Source organism: the organism of the source record quoted next, unplaced genomic scaffold (assembly GCF_019419815.1).
Source record: "Pyrus x bretschneideri cultivar Hongxiangsu unplaced genomic scaffold, Pyrus_bretschneideri_v1 Contig45, whole genome shotgun sequence".
Lineage (NCBI taxonomy): Eukaryota > Viridiplantae > Streptophyta > Magnoliopsida > Rosales > Rosaceae > Pyrus > Pyrus x bretschneideri.
The window spans coordinates 1,060,340-1,087,663 of NW_025999779.1; the positions used below are offsets into that span (position 1 = coordinate 1,060,340).

The following is a 27,324-nucleotide window of genomic DNA, read 5'->3' on the forward strand; positions in this document are numbered from 1 at the left end:
GGGTGTTGATTCCTTACCCGTAAATGTCGCGCGACTGCATCATTCTCGTAAATCTATTGGGTGTTGAATTCCTTACGCGTAAATGTCGCGCAACTGCATCATTCTTGTCGTTAGGAGTAGTTTTTTTGTGTTCACTTGGATTGCACGAAATTGGAAGCAAGTTATGTGAAGTGGTTTAACAGAGTCCACATAACTGAGTAGAGAGAAATGTTAGGATCAGCAGCAGCAAATTGCATCATTGTCCAGTAGCAAGAGAGAGATACTATATCCCTTGAGTAACATGAGAACCTCCTGCTTCATATATGATAATCTGTCTATCCAATTTTCTTCCCAATGCCATGGCGTCCGGAGAGCCCCAGCTTCACTTTGTCGTGTTTCCTTTCATGGCCAAGGCCACATGATACCGATGATCGACATCGCCAGACTCTTGGCGCAAAGAGGCATCATCATCACCATCGTCACTACGCCGCACAATGCCGCGCAATTTCAAAACGTTGTGACTCGTGCTGTGCAGTCGGGGCTCCAAATGAGGGTAGCCCTACTAGAATTTCCAAATGAAAAAGCGGGGTTGCGTGCTGGGTGTGAGAACCTTGACCTGCTTCCTTCGCAAGGAAGAAACCCTAGTTTTAAGCGTGCAAACAAGAAGAAGGTAGAACTCCATTGATTCGAAGTATTGTAATCTCCATCTCCCTCTTTGCAGATGAGGTCTGCGACTTTCATAGGATTGATATGAAATTTTGATGCCTTCTACAGCAAATCAATCTATTTGTCTCTTGAATCTTCATTACATAAGCAAAACGTACAAAACCCTAATTTGTATATTATTGTTCATATATGTAGGGTGATTAAATTAGGTTTTACAAAATCTTTTTAGTTTTGTCAATTTTGGTCATTGATGATTTTTCTACTTCTTTTAGCTTTTCGAATCAAACAAACAACTTGATTTCATTCGTCTGCGCTTTCAATTTTTTTTATTATAGTAGTTTCGTTTCCATTGAGTATTAATCCTATCCCTGGTATCACCTTTTTTTTTTTAATCATTCCTTTTTAGTTATTTATTAGGGTTCATTTTTTCACAAAATGAAAGAGGAGATTTCATCCAAGGCATTGCAGGGAGGGAGATGGAGCTTACAGTATTTTCATGTTTTTGTTTTTCTTTTTTTTTTATATTTTTTTTATGCTAGTTTCAAAGTTTGATTTTTGGTTTTTTTCAATTTTATCCTATTAGATATTAATTTTTAATTTAGATTAGTGTTTTCTTTATTAGCACATCATCATCCAAGTCATTTAATGTTTAAAACTCTCCACATCACTTTTAATCTAGACCGTTGAATGTTATAAAATCTAAAGACTACAAGGAAGTGTAAAAATGTTTGTTAAAATATTTGTCCCTTGATCCTATATATATATATATAACAATTCAATAATAAACGGTTTCAACTTTAATTCTTGTTTTAATTGCTACCAATATGTTTTCTTTGTTTGTAATGTAGGCTTGACACAAGCTCAACCTCAACCTTGTATAAGTTCAAAATCAATGTCTCCTCCAAATGCTTCTTCTACATCTCAAGCTTGAAGAATTGATCAATGAATTTGTCAAACTAAAATTTTGGTATGATAATTGGTATGAGAGTTTTGGTACGGTAACCATACCAAACCTACCCATGTACATATCTCCCTAGATTTTTTTAAATGCAAAACCAACTTTCTCACCCTCCTTTGAATTCGAACCACCCATCATTACTATCATTTATTTTTGTAACAGAAGAATAAAAATTGAAATTTTTCTTTAGGAGAGAAATAGTTTGTTGTTACGGTGGAGGGGAATCAATCCAGATTGAATCCACATAAGATGCATAGGTATGATTGTTTTCAGTCACTACAATAAAATGCCGCTTGATTTTGTTTAAAAATCTATTTATCTTTTTTTTTGTTATTAAGGAAAAGGGGACGAGTTCGAAACTATTACAGTAATTTAGGATTGAGAAGCTTCAAATTCAGGATACATGAGTAGAAACCCAACATCTTATCCACTAGAATATTAGACTACATACATCTATTTATCTTATAACTATATTTGATAAATAGATTGAGCATTTGTTCTTTTGAGTTGTATATTTATTTATACTTTTTTAGACTTGCAATTATTTTTTAAATTCATATACAAACTACAATCTGTTTCAACTTATAGATTTTTTTGTTCAATCTAGTGGTAGTTACATTCTTATTTCAATAAATTTGTTTCAAGAGCCCCGCACTAACTTTAGATCTCAAACAGTTATTATTCTGTAGTACATGATTAGAAAATTATCACGAGATTTTTTGGTCATGTTGATTGTTGTTGGGAGTTGGCCCTTTACATAAAGTTTCAAGTTCCATTAGCTAATAAATAAATAAATGGTTAACAAAAGACATGGATAGGGTGGTGTCACCCATTTTTTTAATTCATTAAATTCAAGTTTAAATTATTTCACACATTAATATAACAAATTGATGCGATATGACTCATTAAGATAACAGGTTAAAACAGTAAATAGAAAAGTTTTGCGAAGTCTAGAGTATTGTGATTGATATTCATGAATCTTTTTCTTTTGGAAAACTAATGAAAACAACCAAAAATTGTGCCATTTTACTATTAAGGACAAAAAAATTTTGATAATTCCCAATTTGTCTTTTTTTTTTTTTTTTCGGTGAACTGCCCAATTTGTCATTGGACATAAAAGTTAAAACCTTCCTCACACTAAAGTAAGTGGTCCAACACAACTAAAAAGGGAAATTGCCAAAAATGACCCATTTTTTTATCTTATAATTGAAATAAGAGCCATGTCAAAAGCGAAATGACAAAAATACCCACATATAAAATGTAAAATCTCACAAGTGATTACTTCATTCTTTTATTTCAAAGATAGAGTTATGAGCTCTGAGTTTTTGGGTTGGCTCAGATATGTGAGCATATCATGTGTATGTCGTGTAACACAATGAGTTCGATGAAAAAATGGGATCTTCTCCTTCCTCACCAAACTCTTATTGTACCAGACTTTCTTCTTCACTTCCCCTCATTCTCCTCTTCTTCTGCTCCTCCTTGTCCCCCTCCCCCACAACCCTCTAAATCAACATCGCATATGGATTAATCTTTATAGGAACAAATTACGCCTTCAAAGAAGAACCCATATGGATTCACACTTTTACGAGAAAAGGGAAAACTGAGAGAGAGAGAGAGAGAGAGATGAGAGAGAGGAGAAAAACTCATTATTGCCTTGCTCAATGTTTGGAATTCACCCAATCAAAATTTTGTACTACTAAAAACCTAAAAATTAGGGAACGTCAATTTCAAGCGCTCCCGCAGCCACCAGAGATCGACGGCGATGGCGTCCACTGCCTTTTCCTCTGCAGCCATACCCCTCATTTCCTTGAATGTCTTAGCCGATTCTCCACCTCCAAAAGTCGCCCCCACTCCAGTCAGTACAAGTACTGCCCTTAGGCTCTCAAGATCTTCAAAGGAAAGCTCCAGATGCATGACTATATCAACCAGGAGTTTGCTCAGCTACAGGTCTTTGCTCTCTTGGTTTTTGTCAATTTCCCACTTTAGAGAGAATATGGAGAGGGAGAGAAATGAAAAAATAGGAGGAATTAACCCATTTATATGCCCACGTGGGCATGGGCTTATTTGTTTCCACTTTTTTTTACTATTGGAAAGTCGGCCTAAAAATTGATGTGCCCATGCGGGTACCCTTCATTATGCCATTTGTCTTCTTTGGGACCGCCCTAGGGAAGGCTCCCTTTTGGGTTGGACTGAGGCTAAAAGAAAAAAAGGACTGAGCACCACTAGTACAAGTTACAAGTTAATTTTATGGTTATCTTTGTAACATTATCCTCGTACTGTCAATTTTGAAATATTAATTCATCTTTTTTTTGTTACATACTGTTGTTTTTATCGAACCTTGCTTCATAAGATTCAAATATCTATAGGGATGGAGCTAGAATTTTACATCGAATTATATTTTTTTTTCTTCTGATTATTTCATAAAAAGTGTGTAATTCTGTGGCAATTCTAAAAATAGTATGAGTACTTAATTTAATTTAAAAAATAGTGTGAGTTATTTTGTTGTATTTCTAGAAATAATGTTTATTTTGTTTCTAGTGTGGGTTATCTTGGTTCAGTTTTAGAAATAGTATGAGTTATTTATGGTAGTTCTAGAAATAGTGTGGGTTATTTTGGTTGAGTTTAAAACTAGTGCGGTTATTTTATTTTGTTATAGTTCTAGAAATAGTGTTTATTTTGTTCCATTCTAGAAATAGTGTGAGTTATTTTTGTTCAACTTTCATAAAAATGTGTAACTTTATTGTGGTTCCAAAAATAATATGGTTTAATTTAGTTCACTTTAGGAATGTTTTGTTATAGTTCTAGAAATAATGTGAGTTATTTTGATCCAGTTTTATAAATAGTGTGGGTTATTTTGCTATAGTTCCAGAAATAGTGTGAGTTATTTTGATTTAGTTTCGTCAATGTTTTCAAGCCATTTTGGTTAGTTTTCTGAATAAAAAAAAAAAATAGTCTAAACAACTAGTATTTTTAAGTTTAAGGAATTAAAACCCTCCTTATGCTAGAGCCCACCTTAGCTTTGTTAGTAGCTTCGCTGTTGCTTTTAGTAATTTAAAATTATCAAACTTCTCAAAAGAAATTACTTTTTTTTATTTTTTATTATCAAACTAACTTTTATTTGACGGGTTGAAACGAATTACATGCGACTCTGAAGAATTTGTACCTCAAACCCGATAACGACCTGATTAAATATCGTGTGGTGTAGGACTAGGACCATGCTTAAAAAATGGAACAAAAGCTAAAACCCAAGCTAAAACTCAAGTACTAGTAGACCACGCGTAGAAAATGGAACAAAAGCTAAAAGCCTAACTAAAACTCAAGTACAGTAGAGGTACAAAGGAAGCCGGAAAAACCTAAGTATAACTGATGGACAGTCTTTGAACAAAAATAAATAAATAAATTAAAAAAAAATAAATAGACGGTCCCGTTCTTCAAGCCAGCCGTCAGATGTAATCCAACGGTAGAGAAAGAAAAAAACAATTCTTGTTTACTTTTCTCACTCTTCCTCCGCACCTTATTCCCGTCTCCTTCTCCCCTGCAGTTCTCCTAACAAAAATGGAATCCCAAGAAAAAACCCCCACACAGCCCGCCGCCCAACGCCGTCGTTCGTCGATCTCCGTCGATCGGCTGTCTTCGTAGATTTCACTCGTTCGTCGTTCATCTTCTTCTAGATGAGGAAGAGACGCGGAGAGGGATTGGAGAGAAAATTAAAGTGGATTGGAGATCTGAGATTTCTATGAATTGCTAATTCCTTAATTTTCTCTCTCTTTTCTCACACCTTTGCTCTGTCAATCCTCTCTGCGTCTCTTCCTCATCTAGAAGAAGATGAGCGACGGACGAGGGAGACTCAGATCTCCAATCCACTGTATTGTTGTTAAGGATACGGATAAAGTGGATTGTGGATCTGTGATGAAGAGGAGGTGGTACTTTGGCTCTTCAGTCGGGGAGAATTTGTTAGTCAGACTAGGTATGCAAATATCTTTTTTTACTCTACATCTAATTATCTAATTTTCACTTGGATAGAAATTTATCTACGATAATACAGGTTCAATGTTATTGGTTTATCTTTTCTTTAAGTTTTAGTGTTTTATTATCTACATCTATTGGTGGTCTTTTAGTTTCGTTCTTGTATTTTGTAATTAGTGTAATTAGTAGTGTAGGTTTTAGATTCTAGAATGTTTTAAGAGTTGTGGAGTTTATTGGAGTATTAGAAACTATGAAAAAATCTTGCTTGATTTATGGTTGGTGGTTGCCGCATTGGAGAAGCAAGAGCAACCAAAATCCAGAAACAAACCATTTTTGTTAGTGATTTGCAGGGTGTGTGTTGGTATCCTGTGTAATCTGTTCTTGTGATTCCGTATCTGAATGAAGAACAACAATAAGCCAAAACAAAACCATGTTCTGGCTGCTGTGCAGTGCTCAGGGTTATGTATGTGTGCTTGCGTACTCGTGTGATTCCAATTCCAAGTTATGAATACGGAACGGAATCTATCTTATTTTCTGCTTGTGGAACCCAAATATCCTTCTTTGTATGTGTGTTTGTAAAAATGGGTTATGTGATGGATCGTGGGTTCCTTTTGTTTATAAAAAATAAAAAAATTGTTTTATACTTATGCTAAAGTTACATGGATCCATCCAAGTTCTACTGAGGTTTAGCTTAAATGTTAGTCTTACACAATCTGTTTTTGGGTGCTGTTTGGGTTCCACTGAAAAGAAACAAGAATGTTTGAATTAGGGCTCATGGATTATATAGCAGAAATAGGTTTTTTTTTTTTTTTTAAGAGTTTCATTGACTAGAATTAATAATAGGCTGAAAGTATTTTGGTGTTGGTCTACGTTCAAAGTAGTGGCATTTGGTGTAAATTCCTAGTAAATATATGTTATTGCAACCTCAGCATCAATTTTTCAACTGATGACTTGAATTGAATTTCTTGGTGATATGAATTTAATTCTGTTGATTCATTTCTATGTTTTGTGAATTGAAGGTGCCTGGTGTTGCTTCTGTGGAAGTAATTGGAGGGCATAGAGTTGACTTCCATGATGAGAGACGGGTTGGTGAACTTCTGAGGTTAATGATTGAACTATTGGAGGGCATAGAGTTGACTTCCATGATGACAGACGGGTTAGTGAACTACTGAGGTTAATGATTGAACTAACTCTCCCTAATTATTTTCTGTAGAGAGTTGTAGACGATGCTGCAAATGATTGCTGATCACACCGGTAGATTACTAACTAAGCCCTTTAACCCCTTCAAAAGAATCAGGTTATATGAATAAAAGTTCATCGGTTGGTAATAGACTATTAGTTAAATGATTCTGAGTGACTAAAAAAACTGTAACGAAAATATGATCATATATGTAAAACCCAAGGCTAAGAAGCATAACTAAAAACAAAAAGATACTCTTGACAGTTGCAGTATGAGACATAAACAAATCAATTAAAATTTCCAATTCGGAATGAGTTTGGCATGTAAATGTTTTCAAAGAACAAAAACATTTTCCATCATCAGAATGCACCCGGGATACTAACACCAATGAAAATTATCGTAAAAGGGGGGGGGGGGGGAGAAAAAAACTGTAGAATGAAATTGCTGTTCTTGAGCTTGCCGTTAGGTTTGGGCAAAAGGGTAAACTCTAGTTGAAGGAAGAGAATAATTAGAGACTAACTAAGCGTTGCCTTCTATTTCACTTGTTTGGGGATGGGGAGGGGGCATTGGAATGATTCCAAGTCCGTACAGAAATTGGGTTTTGTTTGGATTTTCCCCAGCTGCTTTGTATGCTGTATGCTGCCATTTTACCGGAAGCTAATCTAAACTTGTGTATCAACTATCAAGTAATGGGAAAAGATAAAGGAAAGGATAACTCTATTCATTCATGTAATACATACGTAAAAGAAAATTAAACATGGAAAGAAGGGGGGGGGGGGGCATAGAAATAAGAAATATTTGCTTTACCAGTAAGTAGAAGTGGGTAAATCTAAAGAGAAATTCCTAGCTAAAGCCTCAAAAGGAGTAATTCAGACAAAGTAAAATTATAATTTCAAGCAGCATACCAGCAAGAAAAGGAACATAAAGAATTGAGAACATTGCAAGAACAAGAAATAATTATTAACAAATGACCATAATATACAAATACCAATTCATGTCAAATCCTCCTTACAATACAATATTTATTTTCCAGTTTCTAATCATGAGTTTTAGGGCGGAACTTCATAGTATTTGTATAAAAACACATGTCAAACCATTGAGCTGATCCTCCTGGCTGAAATCGTGTTTCCTTCTTTATTTTTGTGAAGTTTTTCCTGTCAAAAAGAGATTATGAATTTAATTCTGTTGATTCAATTCTATGTTTTGTGAATTGAAGGTGCCTGGTGTTGCTTCTGTGGAAGTAATTGGAGGGCATAGAGTTGACTTCCATGATGGCAAATGGGTTAGTCCCCCACTTCAAACTCTTCTCGTTCCTCTAAGTTCCAACTTCTACTGTCTCTGAGTCTTATTCCATCACGGAGGAACTGAAATGTCGTAGGTGTTTGGATCTGTTTCTTTCTATTTTTGTTGGAGATATTTTTGTGTTTGATTTTTGTTCCTTTATGTGTAGGCATTTTCTTTAAATTTTGATCTTCTTCATCTTCTATTGCACCATTAAGTTACGTTGCTTGCTAATGTTTCTTTTTCCTGTTTTGCAACACGAATGAAAAAATTAAGCCCAATTAACCATCATTTAACAGTGAGAGCAAAGGGGAACCGCCCACTTTGTAAGAAGATGCACATTAACCATGCGAAGGTACAATTTTTAGTTTGACGATTGCTTTTAATTTGTGCATCTTCACCTACGACCCGACAATTAATTAATTACTAGCATTCATCTTTCTTTTGCAGTTACCAGAGTATCGTGCTTTACTCTCAACAAGTTAAAGATCTAATGGAGTTTCAAAGTTACAAGCACTCTCTTCGGGTTGGGGTTCGTTTCTTCTTTTTTTCAAATCCTTTTCCAATTCTGTTTCCTCATCTTTAAACATTCTAATTTGCTTTTTTATTTGTTTTATTGGTTTACAAAGTTACCTATGGTAAATATAATACAGCTTTCTCTGTCAGTTTTGTATTTTTTGGTTATAAGGGCATTTGTGTCCTTTTCTTTATTGAAGCATTTTGACCCCAAACAGGGACTGCCTTTTATAATAGAGGAGATTTGGGGTCAAAGGGTCCTAGGATCATTAACCAAGGGAGAGAGGGTGAGTTGGGAGGAGAGAAGGCTTGTTTTACCTCATCTTGCCTCAAATTCAAGGTACATCATTCTTTCTTCCTTCCATTTTTGAGATTTCTTTTTGTTTTCTGGTTATTTTATAGATTTTACACTCTTTAAGTTTTTTGTGATTTAGGTATGCATATAAGTTTTGTGTTTTTGTGATTTATGGTATTCCTATGGCTATAAATTTTTAGTGATTTGAGTTGCATTTTCTTTCTTTGCACCATCATTTATGTTTCATTTTAGTTTTCCTGTTCATGTTACAGTTTGTACACCACCTGTTTGACATAATTCCTCAATCACGTTATGTTATGCCTATAAGCTTTTGTGGTTTATACATCTTTCTTTCCTCCTTTTTCCATATTTCCTTTTAGTTTTCTTGTTATGTTACAGACTGTATATGAAGTGTCTGATATTTTTCCACTTTAGCCAAAATGTGTACCCTTATGTCTGGTTTTTCTTTTATTTTAGTTATGTCACTACCGCAGCGAGAGCCGATTGTAGCTTTTGGGAGCATCGCTCTCCATGCTGCTGTTGTTGGCATATATTTCGTTTTCGGTATAGTTGCCGGTGCCTTCAACATGCATGCTAAGGATCGAGTGAAGGATCGTGCGTCTGGCCGCAGCAAGTCTGATAATTGGGTGGGGGCTATTATATTTGCGTTCAACAGGACTGCCAGTTGCTTGTATTTTACTAGTGTGACTTTATCAACTGTTGGTTACGGGGACATTGTTCCCCATGACGGAGATAAAGTTGCCATGTTGCTGACAATGCTATTGATGTTATTGGGTTACTACCTTGTCAGTTTTGTGATTGCCACGGAAGTTGACAGATTGGGTAGTTGGTTGTTGATGCGCTTCAATGAGAGAAGAAGAGGATTCATAAGATTTTTCTGGGCGTGTCTTTGCGGGCCGATGCTCATAGCTTCTGGAGGTGTTATGATTAGGTATATGGAGGGGATTTCGTGGGCCGATTCCTTCTACCTATCAGTGGCGTCTGTCACAACTACAGGGTATGGCGATAAGCACTTCAACACGGTGTTGGGCAAGTGTTTTGCTAGCATATGGCTTCTGGTCAGCACCATCCTGAGTAGTAAATCTGCACAGTATATGTTTGACGTGATCATGCGGATTAAAAGAGTGAGAGCTTGTCGTGACTGTGGCACCATTTGCCACACATGTGCTGTCGCGGACTTAGCGTCACAAATACACGCAGTACGCATTGGATGAAACTATTATTTTGTTGAACTGTTGTTTTATGGACTCAGATTACATGGATGTAAGGATTTATGAGGGGGTATAGCCTCATGATACCCTTCTTTATAGTAATGTAATGGATTAAACTCCTTTGTCAGATACAAAAATCTTATTATATTTTAAGCGCATTGGCTCTATGATTCTCATTTTAATTCCTTATTACGGGCTGCTTAGAAGAATAGTTGATATATATATATAATTCTTCAACCTGATGGACAATGTTGTGCTCTCTTTATCCAGAAATGTTGGAATATTGACAGATATGACAGAGAAGCATAAACTTGTGTCTAATTTCAACCATTGATCGGGAATGATCTGTGGCACCATATTTTAGACAACTTTAAACACAAGGATTCAATCGTTAGATTAAGAGTAATGGCTGAGATTAAACAAGAACTTAACGGTGGAACCCATCTAGTGGTGAGCTGGTTTGTACCGTACCAGAACAGAGATAGGAGAGCAAACACGAAGACACTAAGCTCAGAGATTGAATATAAGTTTTCGTTACAAATATAGTCGTATATTAAGTTGCTTGTTTGCATCCTTGTGCTTAGTTCTTACGTTGTTTCCAAATTTATTTTGTAATTGTTGAAATCATTTCTTGGATCACCCATCCAAAAATCATATTTAAAATGTTCCTTGTGGATCCGTTTCTATCGCAACCAGTAGCTTTTTCCCGGTTAAATCTGCAAACACATTCTCTTCTTCACTCTTCGCACTAGATAAGGTGCAAAATTGTTTCAGTGCAAAATTGTTTCGGTGCTTTAAAAGCAAAATTGCAGGAAGATCCACCAGATGCCATTTTATTGCCATTCTGCCACAAACTGAGATATACATGGGCTCCAGAGCCATGTCATCTAGAGCATACCTGCCCAAGAGACCACAAAGTTACGGACATCAAAGAAGAAAAAGTAAACGGAAACACTAAACCTCGTTAAACGTTAAGTCAAGGTCCTAACAATCCTCCCCCCTAAGAAGAAGCTTGTCCTCAAGCGTTGAAGTCAGCGAGTGACCGCATGGTTGCCGCGTTTGAACATCCCACGCTGCAAAAAAATTTCCAGTGTCCAAGCCGAAAGTCCCGTGTCTAACATGGGTGGAAGCACAGAGGAAGGAACCACATGAGAGCCCAACTTAGGCTTAAGAAGAGAGACACGAAAGGTGGGGTGAATGCAAGATTCTGGAGGCAAATCCAAAGTATAGGCTACTTTCCTCACACGAGCAAGGACTTTGTAAGGACCATAATAAGTGGGTGCAAGTTTGGGGAAGTTGGTGTGACTGATAGAGGATTGGAGATAGTTGTAAGAGTAGGAAGACCCAATCGCCAACTGTGAATTCTCACTCAAAAAAATTTTCTAGCATAGTGCCGCATTCTGTCTTGAGCAATCTGCAGGTTCTCACGAAGGTGGCTGAGCAATGCATTACAGTCCACTGATGAGCACATTTTATGTCACATCTTCAACTACTAAGTTTAGACTTTTTAGTCATCTGTTCAGTTGATTTAAGTTAGTTTGTCTTATTTTATGTCAAGTATTTCTAGCATAGTGGCGCATTATGTCTTGAGCAATCTACAGGTTCTCACAAAGATGACGGAGCAAGGCATCACGGTCGCGAAGGGTAGTGTCCACCGATGAGCACATTTTATGTCACATCTTCAACTACTAAGTTTAGGTCTTTTAGTCCCCTGTTTAGTTAATTTAAGTTAGTTTGTCTTATTTTATGTCAAGTATTTCTAGCATAGTGGTGCATTCTGTCTTGAGAAATCTGCCAAATAATTGCAATACTTGGACTTCCAGCTCTCTTATAACAGAGAGGATCTGCAGAAAACGGGGGAGAGGAGAGCCATTCTATTCCAGTTTGTCCTTTGTTTTATCTCTTTTCCCATGTCTTACAAACACTTTAGTTTATGTATTTTGTTACTATGAGTGGCTAAACTCCTTAACCCTAGTTAAGGAGGAAACAACCATTATGAAATAAGTTTCGTTTCCGTTAGCTCTTCAATTCCCTTGATGATCTTATTAATGCCTATGATTCTTGCTTCAAACGGTTAAAGGAAGTTTTTGTTCTTTTCATTTTTAATGTCATGCATTCTTGATAGTTTTGAAGCCAAACTTCATTGAACCATGCTTGGTTTTGTAATTCTTATCAAACTTTGATCATGTATCATTCAAATATTATTCTTCACATAGGATGCTTAGCATGCTTTGATCTTATGTAGTTCAATGATTAGTTTACATGTGATGCTTCGAATTTATATCTTTAAGCGAAGAAGAATTTAATATGATTAATGCTACTTTGTGAGCTAGGAATTGTTAGATAAATAATTAGGAATTTATGGATTAATGGGAATGGCCGATACCTTGGTTAATTTTCTCGTTTATTTTCTTCACTAATTTCATATTCACGTGATTAGCTTGCTCAACACAACTACTTTTCTACAACTAAGTTAGTATTAAGTTAATTTGGGTTTGATTAGGTTTTCCATCATTTTAATAAATCTCTGTGGATTCGACCACGTACTTATACTCCTTTATATTTCAATAGATTTGTGCGCTTGAGAGTATAAATTTAAAACATACCAATTTTTGGCACAACATTCACAAGGTGAATTGGTGAACCAGGTAATTATATAAGACGTGACTCGCAGTGGAGGGTAACAATAGACAGCTTCAAAGGGAGTCATTTGGGTGGCCGAATGAAAGGTAATATTGTACCACCATTCAGCCCACGAAAACCATTTAACACAAGACTTTGGTTTATCACCGACCAAGCTACGCAGGTAATGTGCCAACGTTCCATTCAATACCTCCGTTTGGCCATCGAACTGAGGGTGGTAGGCCAAGTTGTGACAGAGCTAAGAATCGTGCAACTTGAAGAAGGATTCCTAGAAGTGACTAATGAAGATGGGGTCACGGTAACTTACAATTGTTGCGGGCATGCCACGAAGGTGGAACGCCCCACAAAGAAAATCTTCAGCCACCTTAGCCGCAGAATATGGATGTTTGACGAGTATGAAATGCGCATACTCGGAGAGGTGATCGACTACAACCAATATTGCATTGCGTCCCTGTGTAGAGGGAAGGCATTCGATAAAATCCATAACAATGTCTATCCATATTTTAGATGGAACAAGCACAGGTGCCCGCGCGATGCTGCGGGTTTACAATTCTATTTACACACATAATTATGTTTACAACTCTATTTACACAAATGTCCAACAATATTTACAATCATTTTTATGGGTTTAAAACTCTTTACACATTTACAACTATGTTTACAACTCTATTTATGCATAAATGTACAACATATATGTCCTCCATTGGAGACAGGATGGATGTCTATCTCATGCACATCAACTTCACGCAACACCAGGAACCCATCCTCGCTTGTTCTTCTGCTGTCTAATAATCCTAATACCGAACAGAGCATACAAATTCTATAAGTCCAAAAGTTACTGAAAGAAAATCTATTATTACTCCAATATAATACAGAAATACTAAATTCAATAATTTCAATAGTTATTCAAATTCAATAAATTTAGAATATAAGAATACTAAATTGAACGTTTGTAGCCTAAAAAACCAGAGGAACAGTATTCGTGACAATTGATGAGTACCTATTTGAAAAATGTACCTGAAGATTGACTTTCATCAAATAAATCATAAAAAAGCAGAAAATTAGTAAACCCAAAATTATAAATTGTAAAATCATCCATTTCAGTCATGCATAAATACACCATCACACATAACAAATTTGCCCATGTGACAGTGATACACAATGTAATTGTTTAGATTCATGCGTAAATACCTTTATCACGTTATGATGTTTGCTTGTTGAATTTGCCCCTGGAGTCCTGACTAATGTGATCTCCTTCAGTGGTGCATGAGCTCTTTTCTCCAAAGTTGCTTCCTTCAAAAAACCCAAAACATATCACATAAAGTATCAACGCTATTACTGCTTATTAAAGAAATTAGTCACAACAGGTATCATATATATCAGTTCTAAATCTATAAGGCATCGGATTTGTAAGCTTTGGTTTCCTATACTTCTCCCACTGATAGTTCTTATTTATACTTCTACTGGATTTGCATCACTTCTTTTACATTAATAAATTTAGAGGATTGCACATGCTTCTTTTTGGCCACCGAAGACAACATTTTTTTTCAGTTATTCTAGTTCCTTGTGGTTGAATGGGATTCTAAGCTTCAGAGTTTCGAAAATGGAGAGTTTCAAAAAACCTCAGAGCCAGTACCAATGAGCTTAAACATAGCAGATAAGAGCTAATGAGATAGAGCTAAGCTACTTCACCTCTTCCATAATTCCAAGTCTCTACCCAAGCCTAGACATCCAGACATTGCCCAGATAGGTGTCCCATCTTGACCTGCAAGATTTACTCATAATTGCAAAATTGGAAGAGGTTTAAACATGAACAGATTGTAAAACACAAAACTTTATAGCACCAAATTGGGTTGCAAGCAAGCACCAACCAAAAACATTACACCCAGCAGCATCTTGTTGAAAAAATTCAGATCTTTAAATAACTGAAAATTCAGTTTTATTGAATAAGATGGGAAAAACAGAATTCTCCACGGATAATGCCCACTTTATTCTCTGCTGTTTGTTGAAATCTACAGAACAGAGAAAAATATTTTTAAAAAAAAAACCGAGAGGATTTATACAGCTAACCTGAATTTAAGTGACTGCCCAGATCTCATTCAACTCTCTGAAAGAATCGAAAATGGTGAAAAGTTATTGAGCAAGGGAGTGAGAGAAATGTGAAGAGAGAAGAAAGAAGCCAAACAACACAAAGTCCCATAGAGTGATCCAATTCAAGTTCAAGGGATTAAATCTGCAACCAAAAACAATAACAAAGCAACCCATAAAGTTATGAAACTAATCCTATTTGTTAGTTTTTGGCTCGTCAATTTGTGTCCTTTTCTGTTTAGGATTGTTTTAGGGAAAGGGTGCACCAATTCTTCTCCTAAAAGGGCTAGGAAAGAATCTTAGTTTCCTGATTCAATTTAGATTAGAAATCCTAGAAGTCTATTTGGAATTGGAAAGGAAGTCTAATTTCCTATTCCACTTAGAATAGGAATTATAATCTGTAAAGGACATGTAAGCCAACCCTATATCTATAAATAGGGTGCGGCAAGGCTGATTTTCAGCAGAGAGAAAACAGAAAAACAGCAGAGAGTTTTGAGATTAGTTCTAGGGTTTGCATAAGTTCTGTAATCTCTATTATTAATCAAAGAAGTGGTGATTTCTCTACCTAGGGAAATCACAACTGGACGTAGGCATAAGTTCTGCCGAACCAGTATAATTCTTGTGTGTTTCTAAGTTTTCTATATTTGCTAGTTTAGTCTATCGCCGTTGGTTACATCAAAGAACAAGGTCCAGTGTGCGGGTTTTTCAACAATCCTATGTATTTGAAACCATGTAACAATTTTTACCTTGAGTTTCGAAAATATAGAATCCAATCAAATTAAAATCCATAGTATGAAATTAAGAATCTCAATTAAACAAAAACTACCTAATTAATTGGATATCCTGGCGAGTACTGCTGAAATGTTTTATTACCTCATATTTAAGAACTGAACTGAGGAGCTGGTTTACGTTGTGAAAAGTTAAGCGAGAAGTAACTTCTCCATTTCGCGATCAACATATCAGAGTTTGGAGCTGTTGGAATCTCTCTGTCTCAATCAACCAAGTTCTCCATTTCAAAGTCATTGAATACGAATTCAAAAACTAAAATTCTTTTAATTTTCCGTGTGTATTCAATGATTTGCTTCCTGTAAAAATAGGAAATATGGAATAATTATTTGGCAATGGAATCATATATAGAGCTAGAAGAGGAAGAAAAGAAGATATGTCGAAGCAAATTAAGAAATCATAATATTACAAAAGCTACAATGGTAAATTAAGAGATCATCATATTTGGAAACAGACATACGTGTAAAACCACAAAAAAAATTATTATCACCGACAAAATACTGGAAAATCTAAAGGCTAGGGATTTTCATTTTCTTAGTGAAAAAAATAATTCAAAAAAATAAATTGTTTATGAGTGATATAACCCAAAATCATCTTAGACAGCAAAGAAACATTGGATTGAGAAATCTGACCTTAATTTCCAAAACCAAGCAGGGACAAAAACGGGAGACCAGTGTTTAACAAACAGTGTTTTAGGCAAAAATGAGTTTTAGTTATGTATCAGTATTCAAAATTATGTAAATTTTTTTACAGAGTTAAGAAAATATAAATATAGAACTGTTAAATTGAAATCGTAAACCCAAAACCCAATCAAATTAAAATGCCTAAAATCAAATTTAAGAATCCCAATAAAACAAAAATTGATCTAATTAATTGGATATCCTGGCAAGTATTACTCAAATGTTTCGTTTCAAAAAAGAGGTAGCTGAGAAACCCAATACCTGAAAACTGAACTCGAAAGCTAGATTATGCTGCCGAAGTGAAGCGCGAACTTACTTTTCCGTTTTAAGGTCCGCAAATCACAGTTTGCAGCTGTCCTGATTCATACCATTTTAAATTTGACATTTGCTTCAATCTGTATCATGTGTCTATGGACATTTAGTTGTAATGATAAAACTCAAATCTCTCCTACGTATAAAAAGGTTGAGTAAGCAGCCAAAACAACAGGGCAATCAAGCAAGTGGTTGCAGGTAAACAAAGTAATTTATATGTAAGCAGCGAACGTATATATACATCTCAAAATGAAAATTTCACCTGGTGATCCAACCTATTAGCATCAAAGTAAACTTTCACTCTGAACTCCAACCGTCTCATTCTTTCTTCCTGCTACTTTTCAAACAAATCTGTAGAGTAGAGTGAATGAGTAAAACAATAGATTACCACAATCAAAAGACAATTCGAAGTAAGATATACATGAATAATTAGGAGTAAGATATATATATATACAATGGATGAATAGTGAATATGTGATATTTACCAACAAACTAAGATAAGGAGTTCATTTTACGATAATTATTCATAAGCAATATCCTTACTGCATTATTGGTTATAAGAAAAAAAAAAAAAAATAACGATTAATATCATTTGCAATTCTTACTGTTTTTTACCTAATCATTTGCAGGATGCATAAGGGGAAAAAAAAACTTTTTTTACTTCTTGTCGCATAAATTTGGATTTCACCTCATCCAAACGAACGAACAGTCATTGTTATATTTTTTTCAGTATGTAACACCAATTTGAAAATGAAAAAGATAATCTAGTTGACAAATTTAAATTCAATTTTTATATTTCAATATATTTGTTTGTCAAACTCAGTGATCAAACTTTACACTCATGCTCTCCAAAAAGACAAAAAAAAAAAACGAAGAAGAATTGAAAGTAAAAATGTGAAATTGTAACCTGTGACAATAAGATCAGCTAGCAAAACAATAAATTTGATTTCAGCTTTTTATGGCATAATATTAACATACGATAATGACAATAAATATAAAAGTTTCCTAAATGCATGTGTAGAAGGATACATATATGGCCTTCACCTTTGTTTTGAATTTCAGTGAAACATAGTGCCTAATAATTGTGGCATAAATTAATTTTAAATTTTCCATCGCTCGTAAATTTTAATTAAATAAAGCGAATACATAGTAATCATATCCCAACCATAGAATTAAGGATTTTCATATGTCATAATATTTAACAACTACTATGCATGGTTCTTAAAAAAATATATAAAACTAACCTGTAAGTACAACAGATATGAGTATAAACTAATGAACATTTCCTTTAAAGACATAGTGCGGTATAAATTCTATCACATAACATCACTTGGGAATGGGATTTAGTTTAGAGACAAACCTTCCCATATCAAATCCATTCATACTGATCACATGACATTAAGAAAGTTCGACATTCAGAGTATATAATTCAGTCAATTATATAGATGATATGTCAGTTCTATTCATGAAATACATGATACAGAAACCCACTTTGGTTAGATCAATGATTCCAACCACCATTAAATCTTCATAGTTTCCCAGTATCAACCAAATTTGAAATCTCTTTATTTTTTACACAATTCAACTTGAACCTATGTCCTTCAGTTGCAATCTCACTCAATCTTTCCCTCAAAGAATTCATCGTCTTCGCAATTCGAACCCAATATACCAATTCAGTGCAACAAAAGCAAGAAGTGAGTTCGAAAAAGCATACCTTCACAAAGCTAAAAGCTTTCGATATTCCACGACCTTCTTCTTCTTCTTCTTCCTTCTTCCGACTATCTTCTGATTTAGGGATGGCAGTGCTGCAACACTCATCAAGCATGCCTATTTCAATAACCCCAAATCAGTTTTAAAATATTTTAGGTATAAACACAAAATTGGGCATAATGAAAACTAAACCAATGTCTGAATTGCTTACCTAAGTGAAGAGGATTTTGGAAAACGGAGCGAGGCTGCTGCGGCGTTTGACCTGGCCTGAAATTAGTTAATTACCCAGATGAAAAAAAGAAATATAGAGTGAATTAAAAGATTTATCACAGAGCTTCCCTCTGCAGTTGTAGCAGTCTACAGATCCTAAAGCTTAGAGATGAGGCCTGCGTGAACTGGTGGCAGCGATGATCGAACTTGTCGACGACCTGGCACCGGAATCTCTAATTTCAGCACCAGCTACAACTCCCTTTCGCCACTGGGCAAGTGAGTCCGTCGGCCAAAGCACCTGCAGCTGCGGCAAAACCCCAAATTTCAACAAAAATTCGAAAACCCAGAAATTAAATAGTAAAAAGAAAGCTTCTTTGGGTCAATTGAAGAGGAAAGATCAGTACCTTTTTGGATTCGATGGTGATACCAAATGATGGATCGAGAGAGGCAGCGATGGCGGCTTGAGCGGAGTCGGCGGCACGGTAGGTTGCTTGTAAGTGGGCTTGTCGAGCTCGGGTTTGGGTTCCGGATGTGGAGGCAGGGGACGACGGTGTTTCGATCCGGAGTACGGGGCGTGGCGAGAGAAGTGGGGTTTGTTGAAACAAAATTCAAATGAAAAAATTTTAAAATTGCAGAGTCAATTAATTACTTAATTTAGCTCGGATCCACACCAAACTCACTCCAATTTTTTAAATTAAGCACCAAATACAAATACAAATTTAAAAACCACCGCCGATCCTTCGAAATCAATCGGACTCCAACAAAACAATTAATTTTCGGCATTTTCAAACGCAATACATCCAAAATTCAGAAATCGGTTCGGACGACTGACCTGCAAGAGTTTCGGGGAGGCCTGGAAGCAGAGCTCGCGCATTTTAAATTCCGCTCCGCTCCTGGAATTTTTTAGATTTGAGTAGAAAATTTGGGAAGGAGAAGAATTTAATCGAGAGAGTGAAAATTCAATCTACTTCAGGATCAAACACTAAAGTACGAAACTTTACCTTTTCCCTTCTCAAATCTGACATCTTCGAGAGCTCCGCCCTACTTTTGATGGTCGTATCTGAGTTCATTTGTGGGTGTCGGCGACTTGCAACGAAGGTGGATCCACGAAATGGAGGTTGGTTCGTGGGCAGGAGGAAAATTCCATATGGGTTCGTGTGGAGGTGCATCGGTGATTGTTGAACGGATTTAACTGAGATGATGAAGAGGAATGGGGTGAGCAGCGCTGGGGCTAGGTTGAGAGAAATGGGAGAGAGAAGTCTCTCGAATTTGAGAGAAATAAGAGAGAAACAGTGCTAGGGTTGTAGGAAATGAGCTCACAGAGTGAGAAAAGGAAAGGATGGGCGATTTGATGGATGATGGTTATCGACAGAGTCGGGAGAGAGAAAGAGGGAGAGAAAAGGCGGTGGCAATTTTGTAAATAAAGTGAAATTCGGCTCAAACACACGGACACAATTACCCCCTAACTTTTCAGAATTACCTTCCCAACCCAGCCCAGATCTGATGGTTTTTGTTGTAAATAGCGTGAAATCGAGGGGTAAACAATTGACTGTAGCCCAATGAACAGTCAATTGCTCCCTAGTTTTAGAATAGATAATTGGAAGTGGCTGAACCAAACTCTGTGGTTTAATAGTTCCGTAACTTGTTCGGTGGCATGTATCACAGCTAGCAACAAAGGACTTAGACCTGGTTTGGTACTGAGGTGATTCTGAAAAAAGCTGCTGTCAAAAAAAGCTGGGAGCTATTTTTGTGTTTGGTAAACACTCAGCTTCAGCTTTTTTTCACAGTTTTGGATGAAAAAAAGCCAAAAACAAGAAGCTGCAAAACCTAGCTTTGAAAAACTGGCTTTTTTTCACATCTGTTTTACATAAAAGTTTACCAAACACTCTAATACTGCTTTTTTTTTTCAAAAGCACTTTTACAAAAAAGTTTACCAAACACTCTGCTGCTTTATTTCACAGCTGCTTATTCTCACAGCACAGCAGAAGCAGCTTTTTTTTAAAACACAGCAATACCAAACCAGCCCTTAACTTCCTTCCTTAAACATGGCCAATTGAAATTTCAACCAACGCGTTTGTAGGTGTGAAGGAGGCCCGAGTTTATGACAGTGGGAACACAGTGGAAGTCCTCCAAGATACTATAACGAAAAGGAGAGAAGCTGCAACATATATGCCATCTTTGTAATATAAAAGATCCCCGTGAAGAGAAAAATGAAAGTGAGTGGGCCGATTGTTCTGTAAGGCTTGAAGAATCGAAGAAGCCTCTGTATTCTTCGCATATTCTGCTTAGATCTTAGATTTACTGTAAAAAAAATAGGCTGGGAAAGACCCATAAGAACCAAGCACTCATGTCGCCTAGACAAGGCATTTATGCTGTATTCGTGGAACCCGATAGGTATTCGAGATGATATGGTTGAGGTATGCGGCATGCCACCATAGATTGCCCAGAGCACTTAGAGGCTTTGACTTTCAAGCCGTGATAACGTAGAACATCAAACATAGAGGTAAAATGTTTTAGGTGCATATATAAATCCGGACTGAAGATGAGTATAACGTAAAAAAAAAAAAACTAGAACAAATTTACATAGAAAAGGCTTGTAGATGGAATTCATTTTGGTTTGAAATGTGGAAGGGGCATTGCAGAGCTCCAAAGGCATCACTAAGAATTCAAAATGTCCATCATGTGTGCGAAATGCCATTTTTGGTATGTCGGGTTTGTACATACGGATTTAGTGAAATCCCGACCTGAGATCTAATTTGGAGATGATTTGAGCACCCCGAAGTTCGTCTAACAACTCATCAATAGTCAGAACGGGAAAAGGGAATTTGATCGTCACGAGATTAAGGCCTCTATAATCCTCGCAAAAACACCAAGTATGGTTATGTTTTTGGACCAGTAAGGCAAGGGAAGAAAGAGGACTTCAATTGGGGTGAATAATGTTTGCAGCCAACATTTCATCCACCTGTCGTTGAATTTAAGCCTTTTGAACATGGGCGTAACAATATGGTTGAACATTCACCGGTTTGCTACTCAGCAACAAGGTGATTCAATTGTCAATGGCCCACTGTAGGGGAAGACCAGTGAGAGCAGCAAAAAGCTCAGAGTTATTGGCCATAATGAGACCAATTGGTAGTGGAATGGTATGGACCACCTCAAGAAGTGAACGAGCACTCATTATGGAGACCAACAAGGGACCCGTATCCAACAATTAAGATACTGAAGGTATCAAAGGCAAATAGGTTGGAGAGTCAATGGATTGCAGGCCAACCAAGAGGTAGGTACTGCCATCGATTTGGAATTCCATGATCTTGTTCTTGAAGTGGTAGCCAATGAAACCCAAAGATCATTGAAAAACCAGGTTAACTCAATCTTCATGTATTTAGGAGCACTGAAGGTGGGCGGTGCTATACGAAGGGTGAGGGGCTGTTGGTGAGGTTGAAACGATAGGGAGAAGGGGTGGAGTGTGGCAGTGGACGTCGAGAGCTAAGGGGACGCCTATGGATAACCAGTAACTAGAAAAAGGGTATACGGTTTGGATGGAATCGGGAATAATGAGTACACCATGTAGGAGGAGGGCCAGCGGCTCCCACCAAAACCGTATCGGACCACAGAGGCAGCTTTTTTTTTTTTTTTTTTTTCTTGTCTACTAAAAAATATATATATAAAAATAATAATGCAAAATATAAACTGTATACAAAACACATAATTTGCTGGGTATTACCTTTTCCGAAACTTTTCACCCTCCATTATTATTAACGGACGATCACATGATTCTGCCATTACTCTTAAATTTAAATAACAACTACAATTGTAATCCAGGAAAAGGTTTGAGAAATATCGACAGCGAAACTAGTTATTTATAGGAAGCTTCGCCACCTTACCCGGCGAACAATTCGCCGTGCAAAATCCCTCAATAAATGCCGCATTGATTTCTCTGATTCAATGGCATTGAATCCTTTGACTCAGATAACTAACCATGAGTAAAAAACATGTGCGACGAACATTTTGTTGTGCCACACTTCAATGGGAAATGTTTCGTCGCAGCATTGTTTTTTCCGCAAAAAAAATAAAAGAAAAGAAAAAAAGACTTATTTGCATTTTTTTCCCGCAGTTTGCGCGACCATGTTGTTTTTTCGTCGTGCAAAGATCTTTTCTGAGATAAAAATTGTCGTTGCGCAATGTTTGACAATATTGCGCAACAGTGTCTCGCATTCTTCGCGCTTGACTATCTATAGTGACAAATTTTGCTTCGTCGTGTAAAATTTTGTCGCGCAAATAATATTTTCTACTAGTGCCACGTAGGCCTGGCAAACAGGTCGTGTCTATCGTGTTCGTATCGTTTTCGTGTAACACCTGTTATCTTAACGGGTCGTGTCGTGTCACACCCGTTATCTTAACGGGTCCTTAACAGGTCGTGTCACTTTACCCAACAGGTAAAGTGACCCGACCCGTTATGACCCGTTAAGAAAAAAAAATATTTTTTTAAAATTTGCACATACCACACATTGCCACATAAATATTACTTCAAAACATTAAAACATTTCTCGTTCAAGTACTATATCTACACTCGAAAATAAAAGCCTAATAAAAAAAATAATACATACACTACTAATCTATTACAAATATTAAATGTGCAAGGATAAAGAGTTTTTGTTTTTAAGATTGTAAGTCTTTCTCAAAAGTTTACACCTCCATTTACAAAATCTCCAAGCAAATACAAACAATTTTGACGGTTTGGATCGTTGAAATTAGTTTTGGAGAATTCGTAAAACGATAGATTGACTGACATAAGATTTTGTGGTATCCACTTGTGTAAATATTTTAAATTGAAGATCAAATTCATTCATTGTATTCATATAGGGTCAAGGAGTGTAGTTATAAAAAATCATCAAAATCGGAGTTAAAATAACCGTTAAATCGTGATTTTTCGTTTATAACCGTTGAAAAGCTTTGTTCCGTTACTTGATCTCTGAATGTTTTTTTATTGTGATTTTTTGCTGATGTGATCTCCAAGCATATACAAACAATTTTGACAGTTTGGATCGTTGAAATTAGTTTTGGAGAATTCGTAAAACGATAGATTGACTAACACTTAGAGTTTATTTATACTTTTATTAAGTATAACATAAGATTTTGTGGTATTCACTTGTGTAAATATTTTAAATTGAAGATCGAATTCATTCATTGTATTCATATAGGGTCAAGGAGTGTAGTTATAAAAAAATCATCAAAATCGGAGTTAAAATAACCGTTAAATCGTGATTTTTCGTTTATAACCGTTGAAAAGCTTTGTCCCGTTACTTGATCTCTGAATGTTTTTTTTTTGTGATTTTTTGCTGATGTGATCTCCAAGCATATACAAACAATTTTGATGGTTTGGATCGTTGAAATTAGTTTAGGAGAATTCGTAAAACGATAGATTGACTAACACTTAGAGTTTATTTATACTTTCATTAAGTATAACATAAGATTTTGTGGTGTCCACTTGTGTAAATATTTTAAATTGAAGATCGAATTCATTCATTGTATTCATATAGGGTCAAGGAGTGTAGTTATAAAAAATCATCAAAATCGGAGTTAAAATAACCGTTAAATCGTGATTTTTCGTTTATAACCGTTGAAAAGCTTTGTCCCGTTACTTGATCTCTGAATGTTTTTTTTTTGTGATTTTTTGCTGATGCGATCTCCAAGCATATACAAACAATTTTGATGGTTTGGATCGTTGAAATTAGTTTTGGAGAATTCGTAAAACGATAGATTGACTAACACTTAGAGTTTATTTATACTTTCATTAAGTATAACATAAGATTTTGTGGTATCCACTTGTGTAAATATTTTAAATTGAAGATCGAATTCATTCATTGTATTCATATAGGGTCAAGGAGTGTAGTTATAAAAAATCATCAAAATCGGAGTTAAAATAACCGTTAAATCGTGATTTTTCGTTTATAACCGTTGAAAAGCTTTGTCCCGTTACTTGATCTCTGAATGTTTATTTTTTATGATTTTTTGTTGATGTGATCTCAAAGCATATACAAACAAGTTTGACGTTGGGATCGTTGAAATTAGTTTTGGAGAATTCGTATGCCATCAATCAAGTTCCGTGTGTGTGTGTGTGTATAACTATATATATATATATTTATTAAGTATATTTAAATCTATTTATTTTGTACGTATAAATTATAATTGACTGGTACACGGAATAGTACATACATCACGTGTCACGTGTGTCATTATAAAAATAGTGAGATATGTCATGACAGTCATGTGTGTGATAAAAAGTTAATAACTTAAAAAAAAAAAAAAAATTCGCACCACTTCTATTAATTTTCATTTTTCCCTCTCTTTTTTGTTTCCTTTTCAACTTTTTCTTATCATTTTCACTTTTCCCTCCAACATCTTTCCCTAATTCCCTCACTTTTTTGTTTTATTTTCAACTTTTCTTAACATTTTCATTTTCCCTTCATTTTTTTTTTCAAAAAGGACGGCAAGTTGGCAATGGCAAGAAATTGATTATTGAAATTTGAATGGAAACAAATCACGTCAAATTTCAATGGATGCAAAATCATGCAATGCATCATGCATATTAAATTATTAATTAATAATTATTATAGTTTTTATAAAATTTAATATATATATATATAATTATTATAGATAGACTTAATATTTTGAGGGTATAATTATTATAGTATATATAATTATTATAATTATTATAAATTTTATAGTTAATTTAATAAATATATATATATTTATTATAATTTTTAGGGGTATAAAATTGTAAAATTAATGTATATAATTATTACAGTATTTTTTAGGGTTATAAAATTCTAAAAATAATATTCTGCTTATCGTGTATCGTGTTACCCACGTGTATACCCGAACCAACTCGTTATCTTAACAGGTGCTTATCGGGTTACCCGATAACGACCCGATTCGTTATCGTGTCGACTCAAACACCTGTTAATTTCGTGTCATGTCGTGTCGGGTTATCGGGTCCTGTCAGAAATTGCCAGGCCTAGTGCCACGACAATTGATGAAAACCAAAAGCCAAATGTTCCCTTTTCTGTGACAATTTAAAGAGGTGTGTTCGTCATGCAAAGAAATAGTAAGGGGAAGCCATATTAAGATGTTCATGTGCTGATCATCCTTCCTGCATAACAAGGAAAATGGAAAAATAAAGATGTATCTCATTGAAACCTAATGGCACATTCCCAAGCGACAGCGACGACAACGGCGATGCGTTCACTGGCGGCAAGGTGGCGTGTGACTGTGCATGACATCCGTACGTCGGTGTGTGACCTACCCTAATGTTCTTCCATGTCCCGAATCATGTGAGGCACTACATTTTCACAAATCGGAGGAAATAAACGAGTTTACACTTAGAAAAACCTTATTTGTTTAGTAAAGTGACTAAAGGTATTATTAAAGGTGCAAGCTCAACTAATCATAACGAAAGGAAGGCACATAAACATTTTTTGTGACTGGATCCCTTTCCAAATGTTTTGATGAACATATTTTGTTAAACTTACATGTTTTTGGTAAGGTCTTGAACGAGACTAGATTTGAAATCATGATGAGTACATGACACTTAATTGATTTATATTTATATTGTGATTTATTTTCACCAAATGGTTGTCATTTATTCAGTATAGATCTATCTACGATGTAGGATAATTAAATGTTTTAATATTTCTAGTAAATGCTAGATACACAAGTAGACACCCTATAGAGACATGTGCATGTATTTGCACTAGTAGATGCTAGTAATGTATTGCAGTTCCTCAGACAAGGGTGGGTGGAAATAGGGACCAAATGTTTGGTACATATTTCTTTTGTTCTTACTAAATGTTTAATGTAATGCATGTTAGGCATATCTTGACAGGTTGCTTTAGCAGCACTCGATAAATTCTCTTTATATCACTCATTAGATTCCTTTGGCATATGCCAATATATGTTGACATGTGTTCAACATAGTTTAGTTGGTGACAACAAGCCAATCAAGCGTTCGACGAAATGCCTCAGCGAATAAACTGATTTTTTTTTTTTTTTTTTGCGTACTCGCACTTTGTTTTTATAGAGAACACTTGTATTTAACACTGAGGCCCCTAAGGTTCAATCCTGGATTTGCCACTATTATTAGGTATGATTTTTTATTTATGACCGACTGTATTTTCTATATTATGGTAGAAACAATTATGTAGTTTTAAACTATGAGCTTTCAAAACTGAGGGTTAGTCAATTGAAATTTTTTTTACTAGAAAAATGTTTATGATCCACTCACACTTCACCAGATAAATGTTTATCTAATTGTACTAATAAAAAGTTGAACTTACGGTTATAGTCAAACATCACTATTGCGCATACTGTTAGATTTACTACTGCTATATGCAGCGGTGGATCCAGGATTTTAACATTGGGTGGTCCTAATATAAAGATAAAAAAATTAGATGAAAATAACATTGAAACATTAAACGATCAGCGACAACTTTTTATTCTTAATCTTAATATAGACAACAATTTGATGCAACCCTTTTTTTACCCTTCTTTTAGTAAGATCAGTAATCCCTTACAATTGAGAAAAGTCACTTCTTAAATGCATTGAATGAATATAAATATCAAGTTAATCTTAAAATGTATGTGGAGGCTGAAGAAGAGAACGGAGAAGAGATGGTGGCCTTTGGTTGGGTGGGGTGGGAATATTAGGGAACGGGGATTTGGGACTAGGGAGTTAATTTGGGTGGAGTGGAATTGTTTGAAAATCGAACCCTTTTTGTTTTGTGTGTGCTCTCAGCCTTCCACATGATCTAGGATGGTGTTCTCAA

The 27,324-nt window shown here is 35.6% G+C and overlaps 1 protein-coding gene and 1 long non-coding RNA gene across 21 annotated transcripts; one reads left to right on the forward strand and one right to left on the reverse strand.

Annotated features, from left to right (window-relative positions):
• The first annotated feature begins 5,113 nt into the window (after positions 1–5,113).
• Positions 5,114–10,255, forward strand: LOC125469781 (two-pore potassium channel 4-like). Of its 13 annotated transcripts, none has more exons than XR_007252000.1 (5): positions 5,114–5,570; positions 6,589–6,742; positions 7,966–8,031; positions 8,330–8,385; positions 8,481–8,883. XR_007252000.1 is itself a non-coding variant. In XM_048567573.1 (3 exons), exon 3 carries the CDS (start codon positions 9,321–9,323, stop codon positions 10,074–10,076), a length of 756 nt encoding a protein of 251 aa, XP_048423530.1. In that variant the 5' UTR covers positions 8,330–8,385; positions 8,481–8,886; positions 9,319–9,320; the 3' UTR covers positions 10,077–10,255. The 13 variants fall into 13 exon arrangements, 1 of the variants encoding a protein (XP_048423530.1); XR_007251998.1 differs by having other exon boundaries at positions 5,115–5,570; positions 8,307–8,385; XR_007251997.1 differs by having other exon boundaries at positions 5,118–5,570; positions 6,589–6,725; positions 8,307–8,385.
• Positions 10,256–13,228: 2,973 nt separating this feature from the next.
• On the reverse strand, positions 13,229–20,041 carry LOC103929529. 8 transcript variants are annotated; one of them, XR_007252006.1, is made up of 11 exons: positions 19,504–20,041; positions 18,907–19,395; positions 18,504–18,806; positions 18,297–18,409; positions 16,845–16,933; positions 16,532–16,718; positions 15,678–15,889; positions 14,588–14,728; positions 14,409–14,481; positions 13,908–14,009; positions 13,229–13,510 (listed from the first exon to the last, which is right to left on the reverse strand). It is a non-coding gene; the product is annotated as an uncharacterized LOC103929529 (long non-coding RNA). The 8 variants fall into 8 exon arrangements; XR_007252004.1 differs by lacking the exon at positions 14,588–14,728 and adding an exon at positions 14,787–14,949 and having other exon boundaries at positions 19,504–20,040; XR_007252005.1 differs by lacking the exon at positions 14,588–14,728 and adding an exon at positions 14,787–14,823 and having other exon boundaries at positions 19,504–20,039.
• Positions 20,042–27,324: the final 7,283 nt, after the last annotated feature.

Excerpts from the sequence above, each read along its gene's own strand:
- LOC125469781 (XM_048567573.1), top strand. The coding sequence starts at position 9,321 with ATGTCACTACCGCAGCGAGAGCCGATTGTAGCTTTTGGGAGCATCGCT.